Below are 18,921 nucleotides of genomic sequence, written 5' to 3'. Positions count from 1 at the left end.
ATACTCGTATTAAATATGAATAATAATGTAAAAAATATACTATTCGATGCGTATCCGACATGTTTTCACACCTAAGTGAATCGCATGTCGATCCATACAAAACAAGCACGCGACGGAGTTTGACTGAAATTTTAAAGGGGCAGAGAACAAAGCAAATTAAAAAATATTTAAGTGATAAACCATAATACTAACTTTGACGTTTCCCATACTCAGGGTCCAAATACATATTCAAATAAAATTAATATGTTATAATAAAAATAACTCTAAAAAAGTACTATATATACTAGCATAGGATGTATACCTAGTGCAAATTTGTTTTTTTGCCAAAACTGAGAAAATTGACCCGGAAAGAAATGTTTTGGAAGCACCTAGCGAACGTGACCAAAGTGCAGTACGCATCACTACCCTCTCGACAGGCCATGCGCCGGGTCCATCTCGCTCGCGTTGCATCTCAATCGTGGCCACCACACCACACACGCCGACACGCTGGCGGCCCGGGGCGAGGCCATTCTCGGAAAAAGATCCGGGCCCGGCCGACGCGGCAGCCGAGATTTCCACGAGACTCCGCCCGGCTCTCCCCAGCCACACGATTCCTTCCTGCCGCGCGCCACGAACGGAACCCTTGCGATTGGGTTTGGTCCATCGGCTCACGCTCACCCCGGCCAACCTCGTGGGGCCCGTCCTCCGCATGACAGGTGGGCCATGGGTGCTCACTGGGCCCACAGCTCTGCTGTTGAGTAGGGGATCAGAGGAGAGGTGCTGCTTCTCCTTCGCCGCCCCTCCCCACATCCTCTCCTCTGTCTTCTCCCCCCGCGGCCACAATTTATAAGTAGCGGCGGCGGCGACGGCGGCGGCGTCTACTCACCTCCGGGCGTCTGCACACCTTGGGTTGCTGAAATCTTCTATGTAAGTTTTGGTTACTGAAATTCGTTTGTTCGTTCATTTGTTTCAAACTCTCTGCTTCAATGGGATTTCTCCAAGTTTCCTCTCTTGTTTTTCCTCACAAAAGGAAAGGCCCTCTTTTGTTGCTGCGACCAGTTTGCTTGTTCTTGTTTTGTTTTTTGTTTTTTTTTTTTGTCTCTGAAAGTAAAAAATAGGTTTGTGTTCTTGTATATGCCAAACTAGTTCTTTGATTGTTAGCAAGATCGACGCTGGAAAAAGAAGGTACTTAATGATTGCTGAAAGACTGCTTCTTTTATTTTATTTTCCGGAAGGAAACTCTGTGGATGTTGGGTGAGCTCCTTCGACTTGGTTTGCAGTTCTATTAATTTGGGTATTCCGTTTCCTATGTTCTTGCTGGGATTTGTCTTTCTTCTTGCCTTCTTGGTTGGTACTGCAAAGATGCGGTGATCTCACTTGTTGTGAAGTAGCTATTTTCTGTGGTTTGATTTTTGCTTAGTTCTAATCCCAATAAATAAAGAGTCATAACAGATCTCTATGTCTTGTAAGTTGCTTTATTGTGCTGGTGTTTCATACTTCCATCTGCTCTGTTAAATTAGAGTATTTCGTTCTTGCTGTGCTTTTTTGTGGGTGCCGCTTCTACTGGGAATTTCTTTCAAAATAAGCTGGTAATTCCAGCAATTTTCGCCATTTGCTTCTTAGGTTTTGTGTTGTTTTGTTTTTCGAAACTACACCTATGGCGTTCTGAACTCCTGATGCAAAATTTTATTTGTTGAGATGTAGTTTAGGTAATACTAATAGTGCTTTCATTTCTTCAGATGACTAGCATGGCGTGGTATCCCCTGCCGCAGAGTGGAAGCACATTGTCAGCTGGTGATGAATTCTTTGAGAATCAAAGCGCCGGCTGGTCGCTATGGAGTTTCAGATCACCCGATGATCAGAACACGGCCGGCGTGTATTCAGACGAGCATGAAAAAGACGCCGCACAGTGTAGCACACGGCGTTCAGAAGAACAATCTGAGGCTCCAGCGCCATTGGAGCCGCAGTTCGCGCATGGAACAGAAGACATATTCATGTATGTTCTGTACAATAGTATGAAGAGGAGTGTGTGATTGTTGTTGTGATCTATACATGACTGTGGGTGATCCATGTTGCCTTGAATGCTTTGCAGGAGTCAGCTTTCAGATGAGGAAATGAGGAGGATTGATGCTCCGTTTGAGGCGTTGGACATGTTCCCGGACTCCATGCACAGGCTCTTGTCCTATGAGAACATGCTGAGCGGAGTGCTAACCGGTTCAGAGAATCAAGATGCGGGGCTGGAGCAAAATGGAGTCGACACCATGGATACTTGCGGCTTCCCTTTGTTCAGCCATGGCTTGCAAAACGAATCGAGGAGCGCAGAGCCGAACAGCTCGGAAATACCAGCAGATCCCCCATCTAAGGACAAGGTGAAATCTTAATATGTTCTTTGTGAAGGCATTTATAATGATTGAAGCAAATACTAATCAGTCAACTTTAAATTGCAGGCTGGGGTGAGCATGTTAAAAAGGAGCAGATCATTTACCGATGCAGAGAGCGTGCAGGGCTTCGAAGCGTTGGTGCTTGAGGAGCTTGAAGATGTAGTGTTCCAGGTATGTTCACCGAATCACCAGAGCGAGGCTACTGCCCTGGCACGTCCAGGCTCTGAAAACTTGCATCTTTCCATGTCTGTAACTTCGAAATATGTCGTTCTGAAGCTGACCAAGAAGACACGGATATGCTACCGGGATGCGTTCTACAGGCTAGCTGAGAGCTCAAAAGCAAAGTGCAGCACTGCAAATGGGGCAGCAGGAGTAGGCTCCAGCAGGCTAAGTTTTCAGCAACCAGAGGGCAATGCGTCCAGGTACTTTCTGATCATGTTTTCGTTTTGATTATCAGTGCTCGTTTATTTCGTAAACCTCAGGTGTTCCTAATCCCTGACCCTGATTGTTCTCGCCGGTTGAACGTCAGGATCACAACACCAGGCTGCCCGGAGCGAGAGACGAACGCGATCGATAGGACAGTGGCAGACCTCACGCTGAAGCCGTCTTGCTCTGCTCCTCCTCATCAGAGCCATGGAAGCTGCTACGCCGGTGACTCAGAGGCAGAGGCCCAGTCCACAGCCAGCTGGGTCACCAGGGCGTAGGAGGAGACTGATCCATCTTTTGTGCCACCTGCTACAATGGCCATGTTTGCGAAGTCGCGATGGCTTGCATGATGCAGAGATGTACATACTACTGCGACGTCTTCCTTTCTTTTTTATCAGAGATCTACTTACGAGTAGAGGAGGAAGAGAACCAGCCGTCGTTCATGCGTTTGTATAACTGTTGTGAGCTCTTGCCGGATTCTGGCAGATAACGATCTTTCTTTTTTTCTCCGTGTGTGTTTGGTTACCAGAATTTCCCTCAGCTTGGTCATATGAATGCCTGTAATTTTATAGAAAAATATGTTTAGTTATATGTATCTATTATTCTACTTTGTCTCGGTAGATATAAATATATGATCTCGTCCGGGCACGAGAGTAAAGAGATTTGAGTTTTACTCCATAGGTTGGCTCGGCGGATGCGGGTTTTATATCTATTCATGCAGAGTGAATCAAATTATTTTTATACGAATAATCAATCATAATTTTAACTCTTACATTCTCTTGTACAGCTCTAGATTTAATTAATTAAATAGAAACTTAGTTAAGTTTGTTTAAACAGATAAAATCAATTAAATATTTTTTTAATAAATATAACTTTCATCAGTCTGTTTATACAATGTAACTCTACGAAATATAGAACCACACCTTAGCAGCAAAAGATTGGCGCAATACGCATATGCGATGCTTTTGTAGGTTCACTGCAAACGGTATTCCTGGTTCCCCGCATTGCTCCATGTTTTTTTTTTTTTGAATAAGTTTAATTTTGGTCCCTCAACTATTGCGCTAGTTCAATTTTAACTCTTAGCCACAAAACCGGATAACTCTCACCCCTAACTGTCAAAACCAACTCAATTTCTATCCCGAGCCTATTTGAGTGGTATTCGGGTGATGTGACGGTTGTTTTCGCCATGTTAACAGCCACATCACATGCTTTCTATTGATATATCAACTCACTCGATAAAAGAAAAATAAATTAAAATAATAATAGGTCTCACCTATCAAACCCAATCCTCTCTTCTTCACCCTCCCATTTTTCTCTCTTCATGCCTCCCTCCTCTCTTTGTAGTCAACGAAGCAGATCAAGCCACTGCCATCTTCGCCACTCTCCACCAACAGATCAAGCCGCCGCCTCCTACGCCACTTTCCATCAACACGTCTTGCACTGGTGTAGACATGTTGGCCTCAAGTTCCACGACACTGCCTTCGTTATCTTCATGGTCGATTGAGAGACACCATAGCCATCCATTGCACGGCGTGCCCTTCAACTTATGTGTCGTGCACCATGTCGAGGACTTCACGAGCTTGACCTCAACTTGTTGGGGTCCAAGTTACGAATTCTGTAGCACCAGCTTGAGGAAGCTACGTCTGACCTCCTGCTACTGCTACGCGCGGAGCCGCACCAGCTGGAAGACAACCGCCGCCAATGGCCTCCAACTTATCGCATGACAGGGGGTGGTGGGCGCTGCCGTCAAGGAGATTCCATCACCATGGAGCGGCGGCCATGGTGGGATCCACTTTGTTGATGTCGCAGCACTGCCATTAGCCACATTTTCCTCGTCCAGTGCCGATGGGTTCCTCGAGGATGACATGACGCAAGCCTAGAAACTCATTTTCGGTGATAGGGAACTCGGGCTCAAAGCGAGAAACACAATCTAAGCGGCGAGGACCTCAAGCTCTGTGAAGGAACTCCATCTGGGTGACCGAACATTGAGCTCAACGCTGGAACCTCCATCTGGGCAGTGGGAACCTCAAGCTTGATGGTAGGGAGCTTGATTTTGACGTTCCTTTGCTAGTTGAGTCAAGTCCAAGCTAACTATTGCGGGTTCTTGAAGTTGATTTGGCATTTCCTTGCTGGATCTATCTAGCACAAGTTTCGGGGAGAGAGAGCTTGAAGAGAAAGGGGAAGAGATAGAGGTTGAAGACAAGGAGGAAGAAAGGAAAGAAAGAAAAGAGAATGACATGTGGGCTAGAGCCACATCACGACCTAGTTGAAAAAAAAAACACCAACTTGGAGAAATGTGCAACATGGATTTGAAAACTGCTGCCACATCGACCAAAATTAGTTTTTGGTGAGGTTGGGATAGAAATTAAGCTGATTTTGACAGTTAAATAAGAGTTGTCCAATTTCATAGTTAAAAGTTAAAATCGGATAAACGCAATAGTTGATGAGCCAAACTGGATTTTTTTTTTAAGGGAGTGTTGCTCCATGATTTGAAGGAAGGATCACGGGGTGCTTTGTGGGCCAGGCGTGTCAAAGGCCTAGCAGGTTGCTCGCAGGCCCATAAGACATTTTGTCATTTCGATTTGCATTTTTTTCCTTGTGAAATCTCAATTCCAATCGGGGCTGTTATGGCAGTACTGCATTTGCTAATCATGTCCGTAAGATTGTAATAACTGGATTTGTAGTTCTTATGAAAAGTTAACGAAGCATTACATGGCGATTAAACCTGCCCTATTTTGCTGCGGGTTTACGACTAGCTGGGGTTTCTCTTTCTCCTAGACGTAGAAGCAGCTTTCGTGGGGTAACTTTTTTCTGAAAACAATGGCTACCTCAAACTGTTCTTCTGCTGCTCTCCATGCCATAAGACCAGAAAATACAGCAGAAATCACGAGCGTTAGTCCCCAATTGTTCCACTTCAAATTTATGTGTAACATAACTTTTCCAAAAACAATATCTGCAATACAGGCAATTATAACTGGAATGAGCCCAGCTTCTTGACGAGGAGACACGCCCCAACAAGTTCCAGTCCACTCCGTAGCAATCAGAACCTACATCAGAATGGCTCAGCAACAATTCAAGCGTTCTATGATAGTATGATACTCCGAAGAGGGAAACAGCGAGCCACAGTATACCAACCTGTCGTGAATTTGAGCTAAAAAAATGTAATTTACATTTGATCTTTCTGCTCTGCAACTACAACAGCAGGTACAAGGCACAGACTGCAGTTACATACACTGGCTGCAAACTTTGCTGCAGGCTTACAGTCCCATGAACAGGAAGCAAGCTGCGCCGTCTATACCTGACAATAAGTTTACAACCGTGTCCAGCTACCAGACTTGCCACCTCATGTTCTAACCCGTGTACACAGCAATGATCAATGGAAGGTATCAATTGAGCAATTTGATGAATCACAATGGCGAAATAATCTGTTCCTGCTACTCCAGGATATCTGTAGGCCAGAGCTGTCTCCACTTGGAGATATCATCCTTGCTGCGGAGCTTCCTTATCCCGCCGTAGAAACCGTCACCCTCGTTGCCCTCTTCCCTGTGGTTCTTCCGGTTGACCAATGCTTGCCTCCATCTTGAGCCGGGCGTATATTGATTGAACTCCAGCACAATGGTATCTACAAAATAACCAAGAGTTGGGTTAATTAAAGTAGGAGTGTAGGAAAGCATAAAAGGCCTCAGATAAATTATTAGTACTGTAATCCGTGTTCAATGTTCATACTTTGTTATAAAAGATTATCTCCAGTGATATTCATTCCGTGCGAAATTGTACAGTAACAGGATATTCGAGTACAACTACATTTATGATCACACAAATATTTCAGATTCATACAAAAGAAATGGTCTACCGACAAGGATGTGATATCTCATTTATTGTAGCTGCAAAGACTGATTCTTATCTCAACATCCTACACGAGTCTAATACTAGATTTTATTCTGACTTCAGAATATGAGATGCTGACCAATGGATAAAACAATATCAAATGAATGAAAGTAAGATGGTAGTCTGGTTTATTTAATAGGAATACACATAATGTACAACAACCTTATAGTAAAATTAAGGTCAAACATATGTTACATATATTCATTGACCATTTTTGGGGTAGCATTTTGCTTTTCATAAATGAATGAGCAAAATGTGTCTGCAACCATGATGTTGTTTTCTAATGTTCTTTAGACTTTGTAGGCATGTTCATGGGGTCATGACTATCAAAAGCATATGTGTATGCAACAACTTTTGTAATTATTAGTCAAGTCAAATAAATTAGTCATTTTGATTAAAGATATTCTCACCACTAAGATGACACCGACAAAAGTGTTCATTTCCATCACATGACTCCAAGTGGCCAACAACTCCATACCACCAGCCTGCCAAACATAGAAATGCATATGAATGAACCCTCGCCACTTGTAAAATACTCCTCACCACTATCAGATAAGGTTAGCATATGCCATGTGGCAGTGTTTAATGAATCATCTGGCACAGCCTAAAGCAAGCACTCCATTGTTGGGTGCTCGGGAACATACCATATGGGAATTCTTTGTTCCTTCTCCACTGAATCTCAATGTGATCACCAGGCCAGAGTTCATGTAAGAAGTTGGAGGCATGCAGATCATGTGCAAGAGTGTCGGTCGGTGGTGCCCTGACCCTGTCCCATTGCACCCCGTCCTCCAAAACCACAGTTCGCCGCCCATGTGGTGGATACCTGGCACATCAATAATTTTAAGAATCAACAAGATAATTTGAAGAAACAATTTTTCAGCAAATACAGATCAGCTTGCTTGCATGTGTTCACCCCACAATCATCAGAACATCTCCGCAAGTTTTCTGGCCACCAAAGTAGAAATCAGAAAAATTATTAATACCTTGCGCGGAATGTGTCGGTATGGAAATCATAACTGAGCTCTGCATCATAGCATGACATCATGAACCCAACATGCCCATGCTGCAAAACAGACAGGAAGCCTCAGGATTGTTTCAATAAACATAACCAAATGTTTGAAACCAATGAAGGACAACAGCCAAAAAGAACTCATATGTAAGCCAGCACGCAAGCGAACAAGATTCAGCTCAGCTGGACGGCGAGAAGCAAATCTATTCAACCAAATTAAGATGTAAACATTGCCCTACAACTTATTTTCGGCAATTTAACACTAACAGGCTAGTGATTGGCAATTTGGCACTAGTAAGCACTATCAAAGATCGCTAATTAGCATGCTTTGCAACAACGAAACCGCTAGTAACAGCCAAGACATGAGATGATACCTCTCGGTTGTAGACTTGTGCCGGGAACCAGAACTTGCCGCTCTCCATGGATAGATACCACGACATGATGGAATCATCCAGCACAGGGCCGGATGACGTGTCGCCGTCGGCTCTAGGCCGCATCCAGGACACCACCGGGCAGACGCACGACAGCGCGGCAAGCCACCTCCGGCGCTTACCTCCGCCTCCTGATGCGAACCCAGTCATGCCACTGGCCACGCTGGCGGACGCCAGATGCATCCTCCACTCGTCCCTCGCGGTGCGACCCAGGACGCGGCTCCACTTCTCCGACATGTGGCGCTCCCAGAGGTGGTCACCGCGGCACCGCTCCCGCAAGGAGCGGCAGACGGCGGCCATGCTCCGTAGCTCCGCCGGCGGCAGCCTCTCGAGAATGCAATCGATGGCCAGCTCCGGCAGGTCGAGCACCGACGGCTCGACTCCGGCGGCCTCATACACATTCTCCACCTTCTCCGCCGGCCGCTTCCTCTTGAAGGACGGAATGAGCGGCATGGTTTCCGCGGACGCGGACGCGGCCGCAACGCCTCCGAGCAGCCGGAGGCCGGCCAAGAATCCGAGCAGCAAGAGCGCGAGTTCTTGGCACGGGGACGCGAGGAATAGTCTCATTTCACGCGCGCATGGCTTTGACAGGAACAGCAGCCAGGAGAGCACGAAGGCAGCGAGCAGGGCAAGCATCAGCGAGCGCCGGCGAAGAAGCGCGCTGCCGCTGCCGGGGCGCTCGCTCCGATCGAACGCTGCTCCGTCTAAATAAACAAAGACAAGCTACAACCAGTGAAGTTGCTGCTACGACCAAAACCGTGTCAACAACTCGCCTTTTATCTTTTCTGCCGCTTTCTTTCTCCGCCCGATCGGAGGAGCCGTGCGGGTGACGCGATGGAACCCACTTTGCGAGAGGAAGGAGAAAAGAAAGCTCAGCGCAAGGAAAAAAAAAGACTAAATTAGGTCGGATTCGATCGAATCGAAGCCCGGGGACGCAGGACACTTGTTGCCAAGCCGCGAGTTCTTGGATTGATTCGAACTCAGCAGCCAAAAACAGCTCAAAAATTTGAGCTACAATTTGGCTTCTTTGAGCTTGTAAATCGCAGGAGGTGCCCGAAATGGGATCTCCGGAGCTGGAATGGGTGTATTGGAGAGAGCAAAAGATCAACGAACGGTCCTAGCAAGATCACGAAATGGGGGGAACAAAAAAAAGGTGGGATCTTGGAAGGAGATAAGAGAGAGAGTTGGTGAGAGGAGAGCGTGGTGAGCGAGCGGGGGAAGGGTGGGGCCCGGGTGTAAGCCCCACGCAGCTTCCCGAGCTCACCGATGCCTTCCTCCCCCTCCTCTCTCCCTCTTCAAAGAATCGAGGCTGGTGTCAACAAGTGGAATAGGAAAAATTGCAAGTAGAGGAGAAGGGTATTTATGGGTGCAAATTAGAGGTTTCTTGGATTTCTTTTTTCTTGCAGCTCTCCTTGTTCCTAGCGACTTTGCTTCCATGCCTCTTGTTTTGGCTATCTGTTTTGTGGGGCAGAGGATTTAGGAGTCGTCGAGCTCCAATAATGGGGAGCCCTGCGTTCTCTCGCGCTCGTTTAGGTCCAATCATACAGGGTTGGGGTGTGCAGGAGAGATGGGAGGGCGTGCAACGGATTCAAGGCTAAATTTAGGGGGGGAAATTTATTAGAAAAATGAGATTTTTTTTGTGTAGGAGCTATGCATGCAATTCACCCTTGAAATAGGCTTTTTAAGAATCTAGAATACAAGATACTCCTCAAGTTTTAAGTACCGTCAAAAACATGTCAAAATATTATCCGTTGACCCTTTGACATAGGGATGTAAGTTTTATATTTTTTATTATTGAATCGATTCAAAACTTTTAAAAAATGATTAGATATTTTTTTCAAACAAAATTAAGTTAAGAAAAAATAAGCTAAGCAACTACCCAAAACTGCTCATTGAATACCTATTTACATCCAGTCTTATGTGATGATGGTGAAACTCTGATATCAGGGAGGGACTCATGGTAAAACGAACATGAGCAAATGTGAGCGAATTGTCCCCGATTATACGAACATCCTAACTTGTGAGGGTTCCCTTGAAAAAAGGTTCTTATTCGATTGGTGAATCGTCGATCTAACGAACTTATTGGAAAAAAATAAGAGATACTTTGAGTAGACGAATCACGAGAGGAATACACAAAGCTTTTTAGATAAATTCTGGGCTCTTGAAAAATAATAATCATACGTCTTGTTTTTCATGTATTGATTTGAGCTTATTAAAAGAGGGTGTAGCTAGCTAGATGGATTCAAACCTAGTCGGCAACTTCCTTCTTAGCTTATGTTGGGTTCTAATGACTTATTTGGGCTTGTATCGCTTGTGGTCCTTTTCTTCCTCTGCGAGACCCTTTGGCTCCGTGTGTGTGTGTGTGTGTGTGTGTGTGTGTGTGTGTGTGTGTGTGTATATATATATATATATATATATATATATATATATATATATATATATATTTATGGTGGTGTGCCTGCTTGCAGTTGATCATTGCATGTCACTGGGGTCAGAGGACCCCGACCGTTTGAAGGGTCGTCGTCATGATGACCCAGATGATGACCCCTATTTTTGACAGTGAAAACTTCTCAGGGTAATCTCCGCTAGATGAGGTGTCCAAGTTCATCATGGATGCTTTATTGGATTGTTTCGGGTTGGTATCTTGACAATCAATATTGTTAGAAAAAGCGAGGATTGATCCCGACTTGCTATGAATCGGATATTCACAATTATCTTGGCAATCGACTGGTTCAAACTCAATGTCGTAATCTTTGGCGCATTCATCCATAAATCGACTTACCTCGTCGTTGGAATCGTCACTGGATAGTTCACTGTCGAAATCCATCTGATCAATCACCGGTTGGTCGGGAAGAGAGGTAAACTTGTCATAGAGCCCCTCATCCAAAAAAACCGGTTTTTAGCGAAGCGTTGCGCGATGTCGACGGTATCTCGTGTCTAGATCCTTCAACGCTTTTTTTCATGATCCCCACGAATGGTGCCAGCTATCAACGATTGATGAATTGCCGATCTAACAAACTTGTTGAAGAATTAGGGGATGATTTGAGTAGACGAATCACAAAGGAGGATATAGAGGGGTTTTTAGACAGGTCTGAGCCTCTCGGAGGATAAAAACTCTACGTCATCTTTATCTTATATTGATCTGAGCCAGTTAGCAGGACGTAGCTAGCCTAGATGGATCTGAACCTAGTTGTGACTTCCTTCTTAGCTTTTGTTGGCTTCTAATAATTTGCTCGGGCTTGTATCACTTGTGGCCCTTTTTTTCCTCCATAAGACTCATTGGCTCCATATATATATGTGGGGTGTCGTACGTACTCGGGACTCCTCTTCCTATTCCTAGAGATAGACTTTCCCGGTTACGAGTTGGGAACGGGCAGGCTACGCTAGCCTAAAACAAAAAATTCTACCGTATTCACCCAAAAAATCATGCTAGTAGGAGATCATAGATCGTTACCACTCGACGCGCAGTGCAGAAGAAGAAGAGTTGGAGTAGATCAATCCAACGTCGTGCGTGTCAAACTCCTCGAGCAGCTTCTCGATCAGTTCCTTGACTAGCTCTGAGCAGGTGGTCATGCTCCTCGACCAACTCCGAGCAGGTGGTCGTGCTCCTCGACCATGTCACGTTCAACTCGTCGAGAAGATCAGTGCCGCAATAGCAACATCGCCTCTACGGTATCCACACGTACTGGACAGAAACACCGAGCGCCGATGTGCTAGCACCGCACGTGCGGTTAGGATTTTGGGAGGTCGTGTGGAAGGCTGCGGCTAGGGTTTCAGAGTTGCTCAACCTTCGCACGCCCTACCCACGCCTCTCCTCATATAGAGCTCGTCAATGGGCTCCCACGTTGGAATCCCTTTAGTACTCTAACTTCTCATGGATCATAATCCAATCAAAACCCATATACGAATCCAATTCGCATGTTTTGTTCCAACCCATTAAGTGTGTGACCCGTTAGGTTCATGTACAAACGGCTACGACTCAGAAACCCTTTCCAAACCGAAATCAATAGTGGTCCCTAGCAGGACATGTTGACTCCCGAGTATACATAAAAGATCATATTGGCTAAACCTTGATATACACATGCACCGATCCCTCCGCCTCACAATACCAGTCAAGCTCAAGGCGAGATACGTGCCACCCTTGTGATAACTAGACCGTTCACTCGATCAAGTAGTGGATTCATCATGATTAACTCTTTAATCATATTGGTATGGTCATGCACTTTCTCAATCCAACTACCTCGAGGGGGCCAAAGATATCTCTCTCATTATCAAGGAGGGGTAAATTCCATCTTGATCGTTCATACCCCATGACATGTTTCATGACAAACCCGAAAACTACCTTTATGACTACCCAGTTATGGAATAGCGTTTGACAACCTCAAAGTATGCCACTACACATTCTGTGAATCAATGACGATCTCAGGTCTAAGGATCCTGCAGGTACATCATTTGAGATAACAACTGATGGCACATCATAAATAACAATCCCAGCAGTATCTCAAGGTGGGTCTATCCAACATCATATTCTCTAACATAAATGTTCACATTATTGATATGGTATCTCTATACCTATGATCCATGAAACGTGATCATCAATCAATACATGTGCTGGTCTTACGTATCATCACAATGATATGCGATCAGGGATCGACTAAGAATAATATCATGATATAAACAAAGAGTTTCATGGACAAGTCATATACTTACCAATCAATGTAAACGATAGTAATTCTTGAAATAACATATTATTCGGTAGTACATGAACATAGACATGTGATACAATTATCTCTATGATTGCCTCTAGGGCATATCACCTTCACGAGATGCCTTGGATATCTGTGAGTAGTTTCCTTTTGTTTAGGGATCCCTTTTTCAAAGATAAAGATAGCCTCGAGAATTACAAAAAAATCTTAGGGTACCCGAATATGCTAACTATCCATTATTCATCGTCAAGCCCTCCATCAGTATGTGAAATGAGGCTTCGATGGATCAAGTATATGGCCAACAAAGATAAATTTTTTATCTAACCATGTCATCGAGTAGGACTTAGCTCCTCGATTAGGGTGAAGTGTCTAACAGGGCTTTTTAATTTTCTACCTGGAATATCAAATGCCTCCGAGTCCCCAAGAGAGCTCTCGAGAAGGTGTTCCATCCGAGTAGTTTTTTTTGTAAGCTTAACCATTGGGAAGGAAAAAAGTTTGTTACTAGTGAACTTTGAAAATTGAAACATCACAGTGGAGATAGGTAGTGGTGAGAACTTTTTTCCTACAGTAGTATCATGATTATGGTAGCAGGCTAGCAGCATGAGGAGCCAAGCTCCTCGGTGTATGACGCCAACTGCCCCGCATGCACCGAACATTAAATATGATGTGACGATAAAGAGGGAGATCGTAGCCTCGGGTTGTGTCACATCGTTAGCCGTATCGCCGTTTCTAGGAGTTCCAACTGCATAAAGGAAAAGGGAGACCCGCTTCACCTATTATCAACTACTTTCTGTATCCCTTCACCTATCATCAACTACTTTCTGTCATCAACTACTTTCTATCACCAACTACTTTCTGTCACACTCATCATCCCTGATGATAGATTAGTTAACCATGTTATGGCTACCCCTTCAAGGGTTGTAGAGAGGTAATTCACCATTACCTTCTCGTCCCCACCAGCCACCTAGATAGCCGTGGTATAGATCTGGAGAAACTCAGTGGGATTTTTACTTCCATTGTATTTCTTGTTATCGTCTCGGGCGAAATCTTGCCGGCCAGCTTACGTTCTGTACATCTAGAGAGAATGCTAGACATCCGTTGATGGTGGCTTGTTTGGTTCCAGCATCCCAGAGAGTCTTTCCAACGGCGAGCGGGGATCATTCCCGATTTGATCGATGTCAGCACATTTCCCGATTAGATCGATGAGGGGTAGATGAAGCCTCCTCAAAAGCCTTCGGGTATCTTCGCTAATTGTCGATGACATGACGTCGGTTGTCTAATTGTCATCCCGCTAAGCCTTGTTCTGAGGTTACGCCTCTCTGGGTCCGATGCGTCTCACGATAGGGAATTGTCTGGTCTACCCCGATTAGTTCTATTTCTAGCTCGATCCTGATAAGAGTTCTTAACCTACATGATGATCTCCTTTGTTACGCTGACCACCGAGTTTATCCAATCCTTACCGACTTGAGTAGCTAGATCTGTGGTCGGGGGGGCGCATGAGGGCCTCTCGTAGGATGACCCTCTTAGCAGTTGTGGATTTAAAGTGGTCAGCCCCTGCTGATGTTCAGGAGACAGTAAGACCAGGGCCCAATAAAGACCGAAGGTGGTGTGCCTGCCTACAACTGACCATTGCCTGTCAACGGGGCCGGAGGACCCCAACTGTTTGCAGAGTCATTGTCATGATGACCCAGATCATCACCCCCATTTTTAATAGCGAAAACTTTTCGAGGGTAATCTCCGCTAGAGGAGGTGTCTAGGTCCATCATGGATGTTTCATCGAATTGCTCCAAGTTGGTATCTTGACAATCCATGTTGTCAGAAACTGGGAGGATGATCCCAACTTACTGCGAATCTAACATTCACAGTTGTCTTGGAAGCCGAGTGGTTCAAACTCGATGATGTAATCTTTGGCGTGTTGATCTATAAATCGACTTACCTCATTGCTGGAATCGTCACCACACAGTTCATCGCCGAAATCCACCCGATCAATCACTGGTTCGTCAGGAGGAGAGATAAAGTTGTCATAGAACCCCTCATCTGAAAAACTGGTTTTCGACGAAGCATTGGGCGATGTCAATGACATCTTACGTGTAGATCCTTCAACGCCTTTTTCATGATCCCCATGGACGACACCAGCTGTCGACGATTGGTGAATTGTCGATGTAACAAACTTGTTGAAGAATTGAGGATATTTTGAATGTGTTTTTAGATAGGTTCGGACCTCCTGGAGGAAGACACATGTGCCTCCTGAACATCAGAAGGGGCTAACCACTTTAAATCCACAACTGCTAAGAGTATCTCCAACCAAGCCCTCTTCTCACCCCCTATCCTATATTTGAGAAAAAAATGATGAAAATTGATCTCCAACCGACCCCCTATCCGACCCCCTTTATTTGAGGACCCCTCAAATCTCCTCCCTCACCCCCTACATTTAGGGGCTCCTCATCCAACCCCTCATTTGGGAGAGAGGGGAGAGAGAGAGAGAGGAAGAGAGGGGAGAGAGAGGAGAGAGAGTTACCGGATATTAATAAAATAGAGGTGATTCGAATATAGGGGGTCAAATATGAGAGGTCGGTTGGAACACGTTGAGAAATAAGGGATGAAATCTGGATGAGGAGCCCCTAAATAAGAGGGATAGGAGGTCAAATATGAGGGCTTGGTTAGAGATGCTCTAAGAGGATCCTCCTTCTACAAGAAACCCTCATGCACCCTCCGACCATAGATCTAGCTACCCTAGTTTATAAGGATTAGATAAACTCGGCAGTCGACTTAACAAAAGAGATCATCATCTAGGCTGATAACTCTTATCAGACCCTATATATATGTGTGTATGTATATTACGGAATATTTTGGGTATTTATGGATAGTTTTCTTTCTTCTAGTGATTCTCTTCCTAAAGATAAAAATATGCCTCCCAAATTACAGAAAATCATGAGGTACCCGGATTTAATAACTATTCATTTTTCATAGTCATTCCTGCTAATGATGTTGAGTAAACATAAGTACTGAATCCAATTCCTTGATAATTTGTCCACCCTAATCACTCTCCATGTTAATTTTGACGTGAAGCGTATTGTCGACCCCCTAGACAAAACCTTTGATCAACAATCTCGGTACATAGTGGTGTACCAAAATGAACCATTTAGGAGTTTTAAAAAAAATTGAACCGTTGAGATGCAACTATGTTTAATACATCTTCAACATTGATGGGTGCCATCCAATTAGCTGAGCTCCTCTAACATCATGTACGTAGATTCTATAACTGACGTGCCGGTAAAAGCATGATGATTAACCAAAAGCTCAGCATTTTATTATTCTGTGCTCCAACTAATTAAGGAACTAAGACGCTTCTTGATTTGGCGATGCCCATCAGCTCCTGGTTACGACAAAAGGAAAGCGAATGCAATGCAGATTATTACTCTATGTCATGTTATAAATAAATATTGTTTTAATTATGTGTAGTGAATTGTTCATAACTTTAATTATAAAATTATATTTTATATATTGAGTTTGGATATATATACGTGTAAATTTGTTTTAAAAAATATTTTATAATAATATATTTAAAAATATATTAAAATAATAGTTAAAGTTATGTTTTAAAGACTGTGTCAATATTTAAAACCTTATTTATTTATAACCGAAGAAAGTATCTTATTAGTAGTTTCATGTAGCAATAACGCAATGCAAGTTGACATCGTTCCGTCCTTTACGGCTTTGTCCATCAGCATCGAGACTTAAGTCGTTATAGAATAGGTGCAATTAGATGTTCTCATCAATATAAGAATAAACTTAGACTAGCCACATGAGATATGTCGTTCTAGGGGCTATATGATTCTTGGCTCTAATAAGTTAAATAAAAATTTAGTTGCACCTAGAAAATTTAGTTTCTATTTGATTTAAGGCCAAATTTTGATTGCATCTTGAAAAATTTGACCAACCAAATTTTTTCTATAGCGAAGCTAATCAAGATTATGACATTTAAAATGGCAATTCCGATTTTTTGCCAATCAAATTTTTAACTTGTCTCAAACCAAACACTTCTTAGCATGACTAAATTTTGAATATGACTCTAGTTTTGGTGTTGCCAATTTTTGACTTGGCTTCTTATGAGCGAGAACCAAACAGTCCCTAGAATACATTCATTTATATGGTTTCATCGATGTAGAAATACACATAGATTAGCCACACAAATTCGTTATCAGTAGATCTATAGTAGGTACCAACATATAATAATTCATACTCCATCCAATTATAAATACTTGACATTTTAATTATGAGCTGATCTAACTTTTAAAATTTTGACCGTTAATATCTTTTAAAATATTTAGTTTCAAAACATAAAAACTATATGTGTAGATTTATTTTAAAAAATATTTTTATAATATTATATTTTTATTAGATATTATAAATAGTGATCAAAGTTGTATGTCAAAAACCATAAAAAATAAAAAGCTTCATGTATTTTTGACGTGAGGGAGTAATCGGTTGATATTAAAGGTTAAGTAGTGCTCTGCTGTCGATGTCCAAAACTACGTATCGGTGGACAGATAGCCATAGCAGTAGCGTATCTTCCCCGACCTCTTTATTTAGCTCAGTTAATCCATTGACCTGTGTCAATCTCAAAGCGAGGGTACGTCGCCACCTAATAATCCCAGTTGAATAAGGGATAGCGCTAGATATGGTAGGATATACGCGACAAATATAGAATAGCGGCTTAGCTGCTAAACTAGTGGGCTAATCTCCTTACATCAGGGACGTGTGTCGACAATAGCAGGCATGCTACCACGACGAAATGCCTCTCTGGTCGACAACGAAGAGGCATTGGAATTGGAAATTCGGGCCACTGGATTTGTGTGAAAGTTGTGGCCTTTATTGTTCTTTTCTTTATCTGAAGACGCGAAGCTTGCGTGTATTTGTGTTGTACAGATAGGATGATGGGTTTACTATGATTCAGACGGCGTGTGGTCAATCTTAACCTAACATCCCAACATTCGGGTCCTTTTGGGGAGCAGTGACAAGTTTCTCCATAAATACTAAATAGTACTCCCTCTCTCCGTTTAGAAATAGCAAAAAAAAAATTCGAAGTTAGATTTTAATTTGATTAAATACTAGTCAAAATATACAAAATTTAACTTTTTTAAAATACAAAGTGAGTATGGGTATACTTGGTAGAGCTACAACTCTAAAAAATTTGGAGCTAAATATCCCTAGCTTCAATAATTAGTGGAGTTAGAGCTATGAATATATCAAAAGTATTTAGATGAGACATCTTGTTTTGATTTAACACTATAAATAATGTTTAATCCACTTTATATTAGCCTAAAAACACTAGATCTGAAATTAATATTGTGTGGTACTTATTAAACTAAGCATGTCTACAACTATAAAAAAATGTTTTAAAAAGTGACCCCTATTAGATGCAAGAAAAAAGAGTCGACATCAGAAGGGGCAAAAGTCAAGGAAAACATAGCTGAAATGCCACGGAGTTGAGATAGTGAACTCTAAGTTTTATTTAGTTTATGCCACTCACCAACATGACCCCTGTTCTTCTCACTTTGACATTAATTTTTTCAGCCTCTGATTTACGTCACTACTCTGCTAGTGTGATATTCAGAAATGCCATTTTGGACCGGATTTTGTTGGTAAATGGCCTTTGATCGTTAGAAAATTCCTACAACTAACTAGAAAATGCCGAAAATCATATAAGACCCTGAAAAGGCAACAAAAATACTAGAAAATAAAGAAGGAATTAGGAATTGCTACTGGAGGTAGGTTTAAAAATTTCACAGAAGTTTTACACCGAAAGGTTTGTAAGGATGTTCCACCAAAGGCTAACAAAGATTGAAACATTTTTCCCCAAAGTAAACGTTGAGAACTTTTTGCGATATATTTATTCAAAAAAGTTGAATTTTCTTTTTGTTCAGTGGCGATCCCTGATCCTTTCTATATTTTTTTTTATTTTTTTTGAGTTTTCTATGATTTTTTAGCATTTTCTATTTATTTCACTTCTTAAAAATGCACATCAGTGCCGGTTGAAAAATAGTTTGGAAACTATTTTTCAACCGACACTCTTTACTCGGCAATGATAGTTAGCGACT

At 42.9% G+C, this 18,921-nt stretch overlaps 2 protein-coding genes across 3 annotated transcripts; one reads left to right on the top strand and one right to left on the bottom strand.

The window, feature by feature from the left end:
* Positions 1-728: 728 nt before the first annotated feature.
* LOC133910278 (uncharacterized) lies at positions 729-3,375 on the top strand. 2 transcript variants are annotated; one of them, XM_062352796.1, is made up of 6 exons: positions 729-906; positions 1,719-1,975; positions 2,072-2,348; positions 2,427-2,531; positions 2,637-2,782; positions 2,904-3,375. In XM_062352796.1, exons 2-6 carry the CDS (start codon positions 1,719-1,721, stop codon positions 2,935-2,937), a joined length of 819 nt encoding a protein of 272 aa, XP_062208780.1. In that variant the 5' UTR covers positions 729-906; the 3' UTR covers positions 2,938-3,375. The 2 variants fall into 2 exon arrangements, with proteins under 2 accessions (XP_062208780.1, XP_062208776.1); XM_062352792.1 differs by having other exon boundaries at positions 736-906; positions 2,890-3,375.
* A 2,539-nt stretch (positions 3,376-5,914) lies between these two features.
* LOC133910270 (F-box protein At2g32560-like) lies at positions 5,915-9,601 on the bottom strand. Its single transcript, XM_062352786.1, has 5 exons — positions 8,058-9,601; positions 7,658-7,737; positions 7,319-7,497; positions 7,085-7,159; positions 5,915-6,408 (listed from the first exon to the last, which is right to left on the bottom strand). Exons 1-5 carry the CDS (start codon positions 8,748-8,750, stop codon positions 6,221-6,223), a joined length of 1,215 nt encoding a protein of 404 aa, XP_062208770.1. The 5' UTR covers positions 8,751-9,601; the 3' UTR covers positions 5,915-6,220.
* Positions 9,602-18,921: the final 9,320 nt, after the last annotated feature.

Source organism: Phragmites australis, chromosome 1 (assembly GCF_958298935.1).
Source record: "Phragmites australis chromosome 1, lpPhrAust1.1, whole genome shotgun sequence".
NCBI classification, from domain to species: Eukaryota; Viridiplantae; Streptophyta; class Magnoliopsida; order Poales; family Poaceae; genus Phragmites; species Phragmites australis.
This window is presented reverse-complemented; position numbering and strand designations above follow the sequence as displayed.

What these genes read in the sequence shown, in the direction of transcription:
- LOC133910278 (XM_062352792.1), top strand. Translation starts at nt 1,719, where the DNA reads ATGACTAGCATGGCGTGGTATCCCCTGCCGCAGAGTGGAAGCACATTG. An exon ending in TTGAAGATGTAGTGTTCCAG is followed by an intron (nt 2,532 to 2,636) that starts GTATGTTCACCG and finishes GTCGTTCTGAAG; the next exon opens with CTGACCAAGAAGACACGGAT. An exon ending in CCAGAGGGCAATGCGTCCAG is followed by an intron (nt 2,783 to 2,889) that starts GTACTTTCTGAT and finishes GTTGAACGTCAG; the next exon opens with GATCACAACACCAGGCTGCC.
- LOC133910270 (XM_062352786.1), bottom strand. Translation starts at nt 8,750, where the DNA reads ATGCTTGCCCTGCTCGCTGCCTTCGTGCTCTCCTGGCTGCTGTTCCTG. An exon ending in ACCGACACATTCCGCGCAAG is followed by an intron (nt 7,498 to 7,657) that starts GTATTAATAATT and finishes TTGATGTGCCAG; the next exon opens with GTATCCACCACATGGGCGGC. An exon ending in TTGTCGGTGTCATCTTAGTG is followed by an intron (nt 6,409 to 7,084) that starts GTGAGAATATCT and finishes GTTATTTTGTAG; the next exon opens with ATACCATTGTGCTGGAGTTC.